Below are 14,528 nucleotides of genomic sequence, written 5' to 3' on the forward strand. Positions count from 1 at the left end.
GCTAAGCATGACAGTCTCCAGGTTATTTGACTCCGGCGTGTGTGGAGCTGGAACAGGTTGAAAACATAGGGAGGAGACATCAGCATTTTATTGTGACATGGTTCACTGTGAATCTGCCTAACACCTCACAAAAACTGGAAATGTAAGTGGTACTAATAAAAAACAGCCAGAGGAGCGATTTTAAAAAGAGTGTGGCGGTAGGTGGATTGGCGACTCAAAGTGTCCGTAGGTGTGAGTGAATGTGTGTGTGTGTGTCTGTGTTGCCCTGTGAAGGACTGGTGCCCCCTCCAGGGTGTATTCCCGCCTTGCGCCCAATGATTCCAGGTAGGCTCTGGACCCACCGCGACCCTGACTTGGATAAGCGGTTACAGATAATGAATGAATGAATGAATGATTTTATACTGGAAATCACTGGGCTGAGAAACACTTCCGGAAATCATTATCTGTGAACAGTTTGCCCTGTAGGTCATAAAACTGTATCATGCAAAGAAGAAGCCTTAATATGATCCAGAAACTCATTTAAAATGGACTGAGGCAAAATAGAAAACTGTTTTAAGTTCAGATGAATCAAATAATGGACGCCATGTTCTACAGACTACAGTTCTACAGAACAAGCAGGACCACCCTGCTTGTTACCAGCACATAGTTCAAAAGCCTTCATTTCTGATGCTATAGGGTTGCATTAGTTCCTAAGGTGTTGGCAGCTTCCACATCTGGAAAAGCACTATTAATGCTGAACAGTACATGTTTTCAGGGAAGGACTTGCATATCTCAGCAAGACAATGCTAAACTAAATACTACATCCAACACAACAGCTTGGCTTCACAGAAAATGAGTCAGGGTGCTGAACTGGGTGCCTGCAGTCCAGCACTAATAGAAAACATTGGACAAAAATATGACAAGATTCCTCTTCCAAAATTCCAGCAATTGGTCTCCTCACTTCCCAGACATTTACAAACTGTTGTTAAAAGAAGATGGTGTGCTACACAATTGTAACATGGCCCTGCCCTAATTATTTTGAGGTGTATTGCTGCCATTAAGTTCTAAGTGAGTTATATATATATATATATATATATATATATATATATATATATATATATATATATATATATATATATATATATATATATAATGATGTTATAGCCTTCCACATTTTAGTCTAAAACCTTTTGAACAATGTTTGTAAAATAATGTAACAACTTAACAGTTTCATGTAATGGCTTTCTGTGAGGTAGGTTTTAGAAGCATTCATCACTTTGGATGTCTCATTTAAGAAATCATGTGGAGAATTTCCCAAATTTGTAGAAGATAAAAATAAAGGGTGAAAACACTGCAAAAAAAAAAAAAGTAATCAAAAAAATACTGGTAACACTGCTGTAGTTCATTGTTCCATTGTTTGAGCATTAGTCAGACAACTTGTAAGGTTGTCAGAGGGCTTATTTGGAGACTAAGGTAAAAACAATGACATTTCTATCAAAACTGTGACAAAACACATTATATTTGACCGTTAACTGTTGTCTACCGAAGCTCATTGGGAGATTATGTACTCTGAGTATAGGAAAGCAAGCCACTGATTGAGTTGCATGACTAGTTTCCTCAGCAGTAGACTGCAGGGTATAACCGTGTGGTTAGAGTACCAGTGCTCCTGACACAGTGGTTTCACTGTATACTAAGCATTGACAGTGGACATATTTCTAATAGAGTCCTGTAATTTGTGACATTTGAGTTTTCTTGTGCATCAGTGAGTTCACCTACATTATGCTCTCTCTGATTTTGGCTTACTCTGGTTTACATTGTTTATTCTGCTGTTAATCTTAAACTGATATGGCACTGTGCCTGGGTAGATATAGGTCAATTCAACTGTCTGCCTCCTCTGGAATTTCATTCACACATTAACACTACATGTCATTTGGTGACATATAAATTATATTAGAATTGATGGTAGACGTAGGTTTAAAACTGAAGGTCCCAGAGTGCAACTACACTGAGGCCAGATATGGTGCTCTAAACTGAAAGTAAATGGATAGTTTATTTCATAGAGTTAACAGTTTCATTTGGGGATGCAGTAGATGAAGCATTCAAAAGGAAGAGGATGAAGTATGTGGACAATGACTTGAGGTGTTGGAACACAAGTGGCAGGCACATGTAAGACCGGTGGAGATTTGTTGCCAAGTCTGCCTGAAAGGTCTAGTCAATGGTTGTGCATAAGGAGAACACTGTGAGGTGCTGTTGTGGTTGTTGGTGATGTAGCATGTAAAGTTCACATGGAACTGGTGGCACTGAGCATGCTTTAACGGTGCCAGTGGGGCTAGGTACAGCCTTAGTCACCAGGGAGGCCAGTTTGGAATTACAGCTGTTGATGCTTAAGAGTAAGGTAGGACAGTAACACTATAGCTTGGAGGGGTGTGGGTCAAGGATGACAGACTTCACTGTTGAGCCTTCTGCAGGTGTCGTGGACATCATTCAGCAAAACACTGATGCGGGGAGGTGCCTACCTGATGACTCATGTGAAGAGCTAGTGATGCAGTGGGTGGTTTGAGTTCTCATGTGTTGGGCTCAATGAGTAACTGTATTTGTTAAGGATAGCTGATTGCTGAGCGGATCATAAACAGCCAGGTGGGTAGGTGTAGGATACTATTAAATGCTGCTAGATATAGCTGATTGCTGATTGGATCATAAATGGCCACAGCAACCTTAGTGTGGAGTTGTAATATTCAAACAACATACATTTTGTGGCTACAGCTAGGAAGGGAGTGTGGTGGGCCCTATGTAAAGCTCTAATAGATTGGCATCTTATCCTGTGTATGTTTATGATGAATGAATTAAGTAGTTTAAGACACAACCATTGTTGACCCAGGTATTCAGTTGATCAGACACATAAAATGAAGTAGGTTGCTACTGAAGCTGCTCATGGTCACCATGTGCCATGCCTTGCAGTGGTTTGAGGGGTATAAATCTCTCCAGCATTGGGTTGTGGAGCAGAGTAACTGCATTCCATAGTGTGATGGAGGACCATTCAGTACGTATGGGATTAATGGAGTGGAATTAGTGATGCAGAACGAATCAACCATCAGAACCTGATCTCATTATTGCTCTTATGAATGAATGCTGCAAAGGCCTACCCAGGAGAGCAGAAATACTGCAGCAAAAGGGGACCTGCATACTACTGTTGGAAAAGTGGGTGTGCACCTTGTCCAGACCATAGTAAGGTTATCTATTAAAGACTATCAAATCCACATAGCTCTTATGAAATTGAAGTTTATTTTATTTTCATTTATATATTGTACATTTGTTTACAATACAATATTCATTCATTCATTATTTGTAACTGTTTATCCAGTTCAGGGTTGCTGTGTGTGCGGAGCTTACCCAATATCACTGGTTGCAAGGCAGGAACACCCTGGAGGGGTGCCATTCCTTCACAGGGCAACACACACTCACACATTCACTCACACCCTCACACCTATGGACACCTTTGAGTCGCCAATCCAAATAATGTTCACTGAAATAATGAAAATGTGTTTAAAAATCCTATCATTGTTATTGAAACAGTTTATATTGTGATGTATACTGATATTAAGTTGTTGTCCAGCCCTAATTTAAAACCAATATTTTTTACAATAATTAACTATTTTAGCTATAAGGACCACAAGAAAGTCCTAATTTTTTGTTTAGGTGCATTTTCAGGACCAACCTAGCGGGCATAAAATAACAAATATATGTTGTGTACATCCTAAAATTAATTGGAATGTCTAGAGCCTTCCAACCCACAAACTGTAAAACAGAACAACCCAATCATTTTTTTTGTGGTCAGAAAACATGGCAAAAACAAATCTATCTGATTTTGTGCTGCATTTTATATGGAGTGCAGAGACTATTTACCCTAAAATTTGTGTACACATGCACATTCCAAATTACAAGTTGTGTACACATGCACATTCCAAGGTACACACTCAGAGATTTGAATAGGGAATTTCTTCCTCTCTTGGGCTGGTTATTCTAAAGTCTCTGCACTTTGTGTAAGAATGTTTACATCCCAGAAGGAACTGACTCAGTTGTTTTATTTTACAGTTTGTGGGTTGATAGGCACTCCAAATCCTCAGATGAGTGTACAAATGCACATGTTTAAATCTGATAAATAATTAACAAAAACTAAACTTTAATCTGTAATTTACCACAAATATGTCTATTTTTAGGTGCATTTCTCATCCCCTATTTAATCATGCTTTTCCTGTGTGGTATCCCGTTGCTCTTCATGGAGTATGCTGTTGGACAGTACACACGTTTGGGGCCGGTTCATGCACTGGCCAAAGTCTGTCCCATTCTCAAAGGTGAGTGATTTTTGTGCAAGAATAAATGATTGCCAGCCACCATAAACCTTCAGTATTTTACCTTACTTTCTGCATATTCCGTCCAGCAAATAGGCAAGAGAACCTGAAAGTATTTGTATCTGTTAACTAAAGTACCAGTGATGTTTCAAATGTAATGACTCATTACTTTCTGTCCCACATATGAGCTATACATGTGGGTTCAGAGATTAGTAGGTCAGTGGTATTTTTGCAAAGCACAGAGTCTACTTCCTTGCACTGAATCTTGCTTCTCATTCATTCCATGACATAAAAAAAAATTTAAAATTACAGTCTCGAGGCAAAAATACATGACATGCCACAACAAAAAATATATGACTGATACTAATGCATGTTGAAAAATACTAAAAATAAAGATAATCAACAATGCTCTTTGAAAAAACACCAGAGACCACTTTGCATTTCTTTTTTCAAGTTGAAACAGCCCTTGGAATATAAGTAACAGGAATTGCAATTGAATTTGAGGTTTGGAAAAGTAACCTTCAGATTTCTTTGAGTAACTGAAAGCCTAATGAAAACAAACCTTGGAAACAATACGGAAAAAATAATTATTTGCTGAGACTTCTCTTTTAACAACAAATTGTAAGATTTGTTATGGCATACATAATGAAAATTGGTCTGAGCAATTCTGATCAGTTTTAATTGCAAGTATACAACAACAGATAAAATAAACATCAGTCTTATAGCTTGTGTGCTATTTATGTTTTATCTTTAATCTTAATGTAAACCAATGAACATCCAAAATCCAATTTGTTTGTAATTATTATGTATGTTTTCTTGATGGCACTTGTTTCTGTAATTTTGCCATACTGTCTTCTGTGATCTTGATAAACATTTCACTCCCTCCTTTGCTATGCTTCTGTTTGCTTTGGTGTAAGAGTTACCAAACATGTTATATTGGTCTGTTGCAACTTGGGATGATATCTGATGACCTGTTGATGGTTGATCACTCAGTGGTGCTTTGATAAGGTCAGTGGCTCAGATTTCACAGCAGTAAACTCTATTAACTCTAGCAAACACTGCTTTTTATCTGAGTAAAGCTGACTCTGTAATTGAATCATCAAAAAAAGAAGTTGATATTATTCTAGATATTTCTTACAGAGCTTCACTGATTTTTTTTTAGCAATGTTCATATTTTTTGTTAGGAAAAAATACAAGTTCAAGTTCTTTATTTTAAAAAGACTTTGGTATATTATTTAATTCTGGTTTTCTTCAGAGACGTTTGCAGTATTACCCACTACATGGACTCCCACTACTTGCACTGCCAGACACATAGGGAGTATTTGTTTCCTTTTGCTGCTTAATGTGGTCAAGAACCACCTACTATTGCAGAAAAAATAATTTGACTAATCTGCCAAATTACCAATCATCAGAACTAATTTCTTTTCTTTTTTGATATCTGATCAAGCATTATTTCATGAGGGTTTCCCAGTTATTATAATCATACACAAGATAAGATGAAAAATATCCTATGCCAATCCATGAGAGCTTTACATAGGGCCCACCCCACTCTCTTCCTACCGGTAGCCACATCATTTCTATTGTTCCAATCCTACAGCTACACCTTAAGGTTGTTGTGATCCAATCTGCAACCAGATAACTTTAACATCTAGGGTTACTCATTGAGCCCGTCACATGAGTACCCAAACCACCCACTGTATCACTAGCACTTCACAGGGGTCATCAGGTAGGCACCTCCCCTCGTCACTGTACATCACCCACCAACACAACAGCACCTCTACAGTTCATTTCTCCAACTAATCTGTGCTCTCCTTATCCACAAACTCAGACCTTTCAGATGTTTTTGATAATTCCTTTACAGCTGTCCTTAGTTTCCGGCCCCTGAAGCTGAACTGCACAAGCAGGGATGTGGAAAACTTGACTACAAATCCCCTAACACTTATCTTCACCAGTCTAACATGTGCCTGCCACCTATGTTCCCTCACCTGAGCAGCCAAGTCTGTCTACTTCAGCTTCTTCCTTTCGAATGCTTCGTCTACTGCATCAAATTGAAAGGTTAACTCTATGAAATAAACTATCCGCTTACTTTCAGAGTACAGCACCATATCTAGCCTCAGTGTAGTTAATGCAATGCACTCTTGGACCTGCAGTTTTTTGCCTATGTCCACCAGCAATTTCCAATCTCGTGCTTTGCCCCATCTACCAATATTTATAGCCTGTGCACACTCTTGAATACGTTCACCCTCATGCACAAACCTAACCACTCGTTAATTCGTTTACCTCTAAGCATTTGCTGTCCAACAAACATGCTAAAACACTTAGCACCTGATTATTTTTCCATGTATACCTACACTGCGATAAAATAACTTTACAAGCTGAGCTCTACAACTAGGGTCTTCACCTACCCACTGTTAAAGATTTTGTGGAGTTGGAAAGACATCATAAGTTTCTCCAAGCAAAAACTTAATACAACTTGCTTCCATCGCCCACAATTCTTGCCAAGTGATCTTCCGCTTCTCTAGATTCTCCCACAGGCCTTGTTTTGCCTGTGACACTGCTGTTGCACACTGTGCCTCCTCTTCCTGATCACAAATAAATCTAGTCACCATTTGTCTTCTCTCTGGTGATGTGGCCTTACTAAACGCTTCCCACGAATCACATGACCCAAGGCTCACTCTTCCACTTTGCACTTGGCCAAGCACATCCCTTAGCTCTAAAGAGCTCCTGGCTAGCTGCACTGCCACTCATGGGTTCCACTTCTTTCCAGCTTTTGTGACTGGCGCTGCTGCTTTAACCACTGCATCCTTTGATCCTGACAAAGTGATCTTACAACTCACATTTGCACATTTAAATACCTTAACTTAACTTGTGAGTGGTAGCTCCAGTACCCCTCTCCTTTACCATGCCACACTACTTAATAACCTTCACTAATTCAGCCTTTATTCCCACAACTTGGTCGGTATCATTTAGTACTGCACTGCACCATCTACCTAAACTCTGGTCTCTCCAGTACTGTAGGAATCATTTCTCCCTCCATTCAAATATCCTTTCCTAATCCTAATTTCCTTTGAGAATCGACAGACTTCAAGACTTGCTTGGTTTAACTTTCAGCCTAGCCAAACTCAGATTATCTTTAAACTTCCCCAGCAACCACCATGTGCAAGGCACAGTTGTCATCAGGGTTGTCCATGTAAGCCCTGACTGGGGGAAGCCCGGTACCATCATGGAACCTCTCCCAGCCTATGACCCACTTAGGGGCCCTGATTGCTACCTCCATCACCATATTGTGTTAAAGCTAAATTATGAAATAGAGCATTTAGATACTTTTGCTTTCGATGTACATGATTTGACCAGCCACCATAAACCTTAAGTCCTTTTCCTTTTTTCTGCTTGTACTGTCCAGCAAAGAGAAAATTAGGATTATTAGTTTATTAACTTTTACCTACAGTGGTGCAGCATGTAGTGTTGCAGTCACACAGCTCCAGGGGCCTGGAGGTTGTGGGTTCGATTCCCGCTCCGGGTGACTGTCTGTGAGGAGTTGGGTGTGTTCTCCCCGTGTCCGTGTGGGTTTCCTCCAGGTACTCCGGTTTCCTCCCACAGTCCAAAAACACACGTTGGTAGGTGGATTGGTGACTCAAAAGTGTCCATAGGTGTGAGTGAATGTGTGTGTGTGTGTGTCTGTGTTGCCCTGTGAAGGACTCGCGCCCCCTCCAGGGTGTGTTCCTGCATTGCGCCCAATAATTCCAGGTAGGCTCTGGACCCACCGCAACCCTGAACTGGATAAGCGGTTACAGATAATGAATGAATGAATAAACTTTTACCTATCATAACATCAGCAGTCCAATCAAGTTTCGAGTTCCCATGTTTCGGTCATGGTATAAATGAAGATGCTGGTTTTAGTGTTGAATGTACTGTGGGAAATTTAATATATCCTTAGTCATGTTTCCTTGTTCTAAGTGGTAGTATTCATAGAAAGGTACATACCAGGCACTCAGCTATATTTGCTGACACTTTGCATATCAGCAGAGTTGTAAATTTAGCAAATACAACATTTCCTTTATCCTTTCCTATCTTTTTATTTATGTGCTACCTTACCATGTCAGCTAGAATATATCATACAGGAAGCACTGTATTTAAATTAACATAATCCTGTAAAGGCCACAGCAGTAACCTTAAACATCCTTGTACCTTGAATTACAGATACACAAAAAGCAATATGAAATAAATTGAGAGAAGTTACAATTTTGAATTTGAAAGGTTCCTACTGGACATGTATAGAGGATTCTGAAATGGATATCCATGATAGGAATCTTCTTTAATTCTCTTAAGCTGTGGACCAAAAAGGCCATCAGTGGTCAAGCCATCAACAGTCATCATGCTGTCTTGTTTTTAATAAAAGGTCTTGCTTTCATTTGCTCTAACTCCAGACTTCTCTCCTTAGTTTTTTTTATCTCCTCAAAGACAGAGATAGTCTACCCGGTCAAATCTTTTGGGTCCGTCCTTGATATATCACTCATTTCAGTCTATAGCGACTGCTTCTTTACAGAAGGACTGATGCAGGTAGCTCTTTCTGTATGTAATTTTGAATGACTTGTTTTTTATTTTATGTGAAAATATCCTTGGATTTGTTTCCTTGTTCTCACGTTTCACAAATATTTAATATACTAAATTGCATTTTCTACAGTTCCGCAGTGGCATTCAGTAGAAAGTATAAAGAGTCAATATGATATTTAATAACTGCTGTAAAATATAAAGAACAAAAGAGCCCACATGTACATTTTTGGTATATCTGATTTAAGCAGGTAAGATACTCAGAAGTGTGAACCGGCCAAGAGAACCAGGAAATTAGACTAGTCAAATTCATGTCTCATTTGTTAATGTTTTCAAAACTGATTCAAATGATATTTTTGAACATGTGGCATAGGTTTGACTAGTCAAACTAGTCAACAATATGACAAGAGTCTGACCATACCAATCTGGTTGCTTGCAAATACACATTTATTCTTAAACTATAGTAGATGTAATATATCAATTCCACATTGGCTGGCAGAGTGAAAAACCTTAGCTAAACAATATGTTCTTAAAAATAGTAAGAAAAATCATTTATGCCAAACTCTTCTGACTGGTTATTTTGTTCTTTAGCTTTTGCATGTTCACTTCAGAAGGTCCAGGTAGTTTGCATTGGCGCAGCTTTCTTAGAATTAATGTAATCTCCTCCCAGTATATGTTTAAAGCTCCAATCAGGAATCAGCATAATATGCAAAACCAAGCTCCCACAGAGGACTCCACACAATAACAATAACGGTAAACATCTCTGATAGTCAACTCTTGCTTTTAGGACAATTCCTGACTGGGGTATAAATAGCTGTGACTATAATGGGGACAATTGATTTTAAGGGAACCCTTCAAGTGAATTGTTACTTTAGCGCTGTTAACATTTTAATGAATCTGTGTGATAAAGAGACTTTTATTTATCAATGCTGTATATAAATGAGTACAGATTTTGAGCACCCTGAATGACATACAAAAAAGTGTACCTTTTTCTCTAAAACTATTTACCAATATGAAAACACACATTGGCATGCTGTTTTTATGTTTTTGATCTATGAACTCAAATATCATTGCGTAAATTCTTTTAAAAGTAAATATTGCCAATGACCTATATTTCTAAATGCATCCATTTTGCATTCTGATTGATTAAGATATCAAGACTATTTATGTTCTACACAATTAAGCTAAATATTTAATTTTTGCAGTCATCTTGAATAATTGTTATTAGGTGATTATGTAGTCATTGTGGCAGGATTTATTGTAGGTGTTTAGTCATGAGGCATCAGAATCATAAGAGAGAATGAATAATAAAAGAGTATAACATGGTGTTATGGTTAAATCAACAAGAGTTTTTCTTCCAAAGATGCACTGCTATACTTTAACACTTTTCTAGAAATTAATCTGAACAGCTTCTGAAGCACCCTGACTCAATCATTATTTAATTTAACCATCATTTAATTTACTTACTTTTCCTATGTAAAGTGTCTATAGAATTCATTAACTGATACTCCTGATCCTTCAAAGCTTCTGATTTACTCAGGCTCCTGATTCACTGAACCGTCTTATTCTTTTATCCTCCTGACCCTCTGCAGCTCTTGAGTCACTGAATTTCCTGATTCCCAGAGGTTCCTGATTTACTAAGGCTCCTGATTCTTTGATGCTTTTGCTGAAGTTGCTGGTTGTCTGAAGCTCCTGATTTAGGCTCTTGATTAATTGAAGCTCCTGATTCACTAAAGCTACTGATTGCCTCAAGAATCTGATTCTCTGATGTACATTACTGACCAAGTCTCTTTATTGCCTCAAGATCCTGATTCTCTCAGACTCGAATTATTACTTGGTCAGTGTGGGAGCATAAGGCTTTAGTGCTTTGGAGACTTTGGTGGACACATTTGGATCCAAAAACAGCATTGGGATGGTATGCTAAGCCTTGTTTTGGATGTTGAGGGAGAGGCATCTAACAAAACCTCTGCTGAGCCTTATGCCAAAAAGAGAAAACATTGACTAAAGCCCAGGAGCTTAACATTAGGGAATACGTGCGGTGGTCTAATCCGAGGACTTAAGCCATCGGTTCATGGGCCAGTCAACACTCAGATGCTAGTCAGAGATACCACAGTACCACAGATTTCTGCATGGTCATCATTTTTTCTCTCTAATAGCAGTGTACAGATTTTATAGGACCTGGCTTTGCCGTTTATCCCTAATGTGTGAGAGGCTGTGGCTGTAAGGAGACAATACACTGTAAACAGGCGGCTGCGTAGGAGATGCTGTCCCCATCTTGTATTGATTAAGTGACAGTGCCACCATCTGTGATTCAACGCAGCTCTTTTGGAGATTCAATATCTGCACTTTTCACTTTTCAGAAGTTTTCCTGGTGCGCTCACCCACGTGTACCGTAAAACTCAGTTTAAATGCACAAACAGAACTAACTGCCATGCCATACTTCAAAGGGACCGTGTACTTTCTAAATATTATTTCTTTACTCTCGACATATAAACAACTTTAATTTCAAAATATTTATGACATGGTATATAGTATTTTTTTCCTAGATGTTCTCTATTCTGGCTGCAGTTATTCTGTTCTCTCTATTCTGTTATTCCGGCCCTCCGAAAAACACTGGAAAAACTGTGATCTGGCCCTTTTAAGTGCAAGTGTTATTTTTAAGAGTGCTGGGTATCAAATAACACAGAGCAAAAATGGAAATACGGCAGTTAAGAAAAGTCATTAAAGTGACTTTTTGAACCTACTTCTCACATAAGCTTCATAAGGTAAGCCATGTTCTCAGAAATAAATATGATTGTTTGAGACATGCTGTTGTTTATGCATCCTATTTAAAACTTTTTGAGAGCAAATAATATAGGGCAAGGTTTGCTCAGGAAGTTATGCCTACTTAGATACATAACTTCACATGTGTAAGAGATCTGATATAGTTTAGAATAATATCATTCAACCTGCTGTTCCCAGATCTTTAGACTCTGTTACTTAAGAATTGATTAAAATTTAAGTTCTACATATTGTGTATAATTATTTTCCCAGTAAAACATTATTGAGAGGCTCAGAAGTAATGTTAGAATGTCTTCTGGGAGCCAAAGTCAGCGTCTGTAAATTCCCAGGCTTTTAAACACTATCCTACTTAACTGAACTCAGAAGTGGCCCATGGGGAAAATCCTGGTCTTTGGTTTCATATGAGGTCTATAAGCTGTATATATCTGATGGATTAGAAATCTGTTGGCACAGTTCCTTTGTCCTCCAAACATCTCTCTTTGTTTGATTACATTTTACAGTCATTGAAGAGATCATTCTGAACTCTAGCTAAAAGCCAAGAAAAATAGCTATTAATAGTATAGGCCAAAATCAAAGATCTGATAAAAGTCACTTATCCATGTATAAAGTACATATGAATTCTTTCTAACATATGTTGTACAAGCTTCATAAGACATTGACAAAATTCGATTCAGCCCACCCTGATATTTTCTGCCGGTAGAGGGGATCTAACAGGCAATTTTTCAGTCACAAGCTGGATCCTCTTACCTGTAGGCCACAGCTGCCCCATTGCACATATATTATTCCCCTTATACTGCCAGAACAGCTCTGACCCATTGATGCTTGGACTTCACCGGACTTCTGAGAGTGTTTTGTAATATCTGGCACTTAGACATTAACAGCAGATCCTTTGAGTCCTGTAAGTTGCATGGCAGGGCCTCTCTGGATTGGACTTTGTTTTTCCAGCACGTCTCACAAAGGCTCAAATGGATTGAGATCTAGGGAATCTGGAGGCCAGTTCAAGACCTTGAACTCAGTAGCACGGCACATCATCATGCTGAAATAGTCCTCAGCCATTAGTGAATATTTTTGCTATGGAGGGATTTAGCTATTCTTAAAAATATTTAGGTAGGTGGTACACATCAATATAATATCCTCATGAATGACAACACAGCAGAACATTGCCCAGAGAATTGTATTTCTTCTGTAGGCTTGCCTTCTTCCCATAGGGCTATCTCTTTCTCAGATAATTGATGTATACACACCCAGATGTAACACAAACCATGACGTAAACGAAAACGTAATTCATCAGACCAGGCCAACGTCTTCCATGTTCCATGTTATATGTGATAGGGGAGAGGGCTTGCCAGTTGTACTTTCTAGGATTCTACACTCCCATGTCCACTTATAAAGCTTTGCATCATCAGTATGATGATTGTATTTTCTAATTATGTTGTCTAAAGGGATCATATGTAATTTTAATAGAACTAGTTATATAGTTTGCAGTTTGAATGAGCTGCAGCTGCCTAACTGTGGACTTGGGAAGTCCAGTAAGGAGACCATTGCAGTAGTCCAGCCTGCTAGAGACGAATGCAATAATGAGTTTTTCTGGTTGTGACACATAGCCTTTGAACTTTGATATGTTCTTGAGGTGATAAAAGGCAGATTTTGTTATTGCCTTTATTTGGCCGTTAATGTTCAAATCTGAGTCCAGGATTACGCTAAGATTTCTGACCTGGTTTTTAGGCTTTAGAGATCTGCTGTTAAGCTGAGCAGTGACCTCAAATCTTTGTTCCTTACTGCCAAACACAATCACCTCTCTCTTCTTTTTGTTTAGTTGAAGGAAGCTTCCAGTTATTTACTGATACTAAGCAGTTGCAGAGAGTGTCGATGGGACTATTGTTACCTGGTGACAGAGCTAAATAGATCTGAGTGTCATCTGCATAACTATGATAGGTTATATTATTATTTTTAAGGATTTGTCCAAGTGGTAACGTAAAGATTAAACAGTTGAGTCCCAAGAACGGATCTTTGTGAAACACAGAAGGTCAACAATGTTCGTTTTCATTTATAGTTACCAATAGCAATAAAGTAATTTCTATCCGCTACATACGATCTTAACCAGTTGAGAACTGTTCCTGAAAGCCCCCCCCCCCCCCCCCCCCAAGTTTTCTAGTCTGTCTAAAAAGATCCAGTATCAAATGCAGTACTAAGATTGAGAAGCACTAGCACAAATATTTTACTGCTGTCTGAGATCAGACGGATGTCATTTAGGATCTTTGTGAGGACTGTTTCTGTACTGTGTACACCATGGTACTTTCTGCTTTTCTGCAGCTTATGGTTTCAGAGGTGCCAAACAGTTAATAAGATTCAGAGCTTTGGAGTTAAAGTTCACAAGAGCACTTTCAGGAGAATGAGATATTTTGCACTGTTTTTGACATAGCCTCCATAAACAGCTCCTTTGTGTTCTCAGTACACAGATCTTTTCTTCACACCGACAGACTTAGTTTGAACAGCTAGAGTGGTTTCAATATTAAAAAAGACACAGGATTGGTCAGAAATCCCTAAATCTTTCACAGTTATAGATGAAATATTCAGCACTTTTTTAATTACCAAGTCCAGTGTGTGCCCATGGTTGCAGGTAGGTCCATTCACATACTGGGACAGACCAAAGACATCAAGTAAAGAATAAAATTTGTGGTTTTGTCCGTGTCATTATCTATGTGGACATTAAAGTCTCCTGAAATGACAAAGTGATCAAAGTCAGCTGCAATGGCTGTTAGCAGCTCAGTAAATTCATCAATAAATTCTATAAATCTATAAAGTCTATAAATAGTAAGTATTAAAATCTAAAGTGCATCTTTTAGCACATTACTTAGATACTTAAAA

General features: G+C 38.5%; 1 protein-coding gene across 1 annotated transcript in view; it reads left to right on the top strand.

The window, feature by feature from the left end:
- Window positions 1–14,528, top strand: part of LOC136678002 (sodium- and chloride-dependent GABA transporter ine-like) — a 35,266-nt gene that overhangs the window by 2,276 nt on the left and 18,462 nt on the right. Inside the window, exon 2 of the mRNA XM_066655748.1 lies at window positions 4,197–4,331. Within this exon, the coding sequence (XP_066511845.1) occupies window positions 4,197–4,331 (135 nt within the window). The remainder of the gene's footprint in view (window positions 1–4,196; window positions 4,332–14,528) is intronic.

Source organism: Hoplias malabaricus, chromosome Y, assembly GCF_029633855.1.
Source record: "Hoplias malabaricus isolate fHopMal1 chromosome Y, fHopMal1.hap1, whole genome shotgun sequence".
Classification (NCBI taxonomy): Eukaryota; Metazoa; Chordata; class Actinopteri; order Characiformes; family Erythrinidae; genus Hoplias; species Hoplias malabaricus.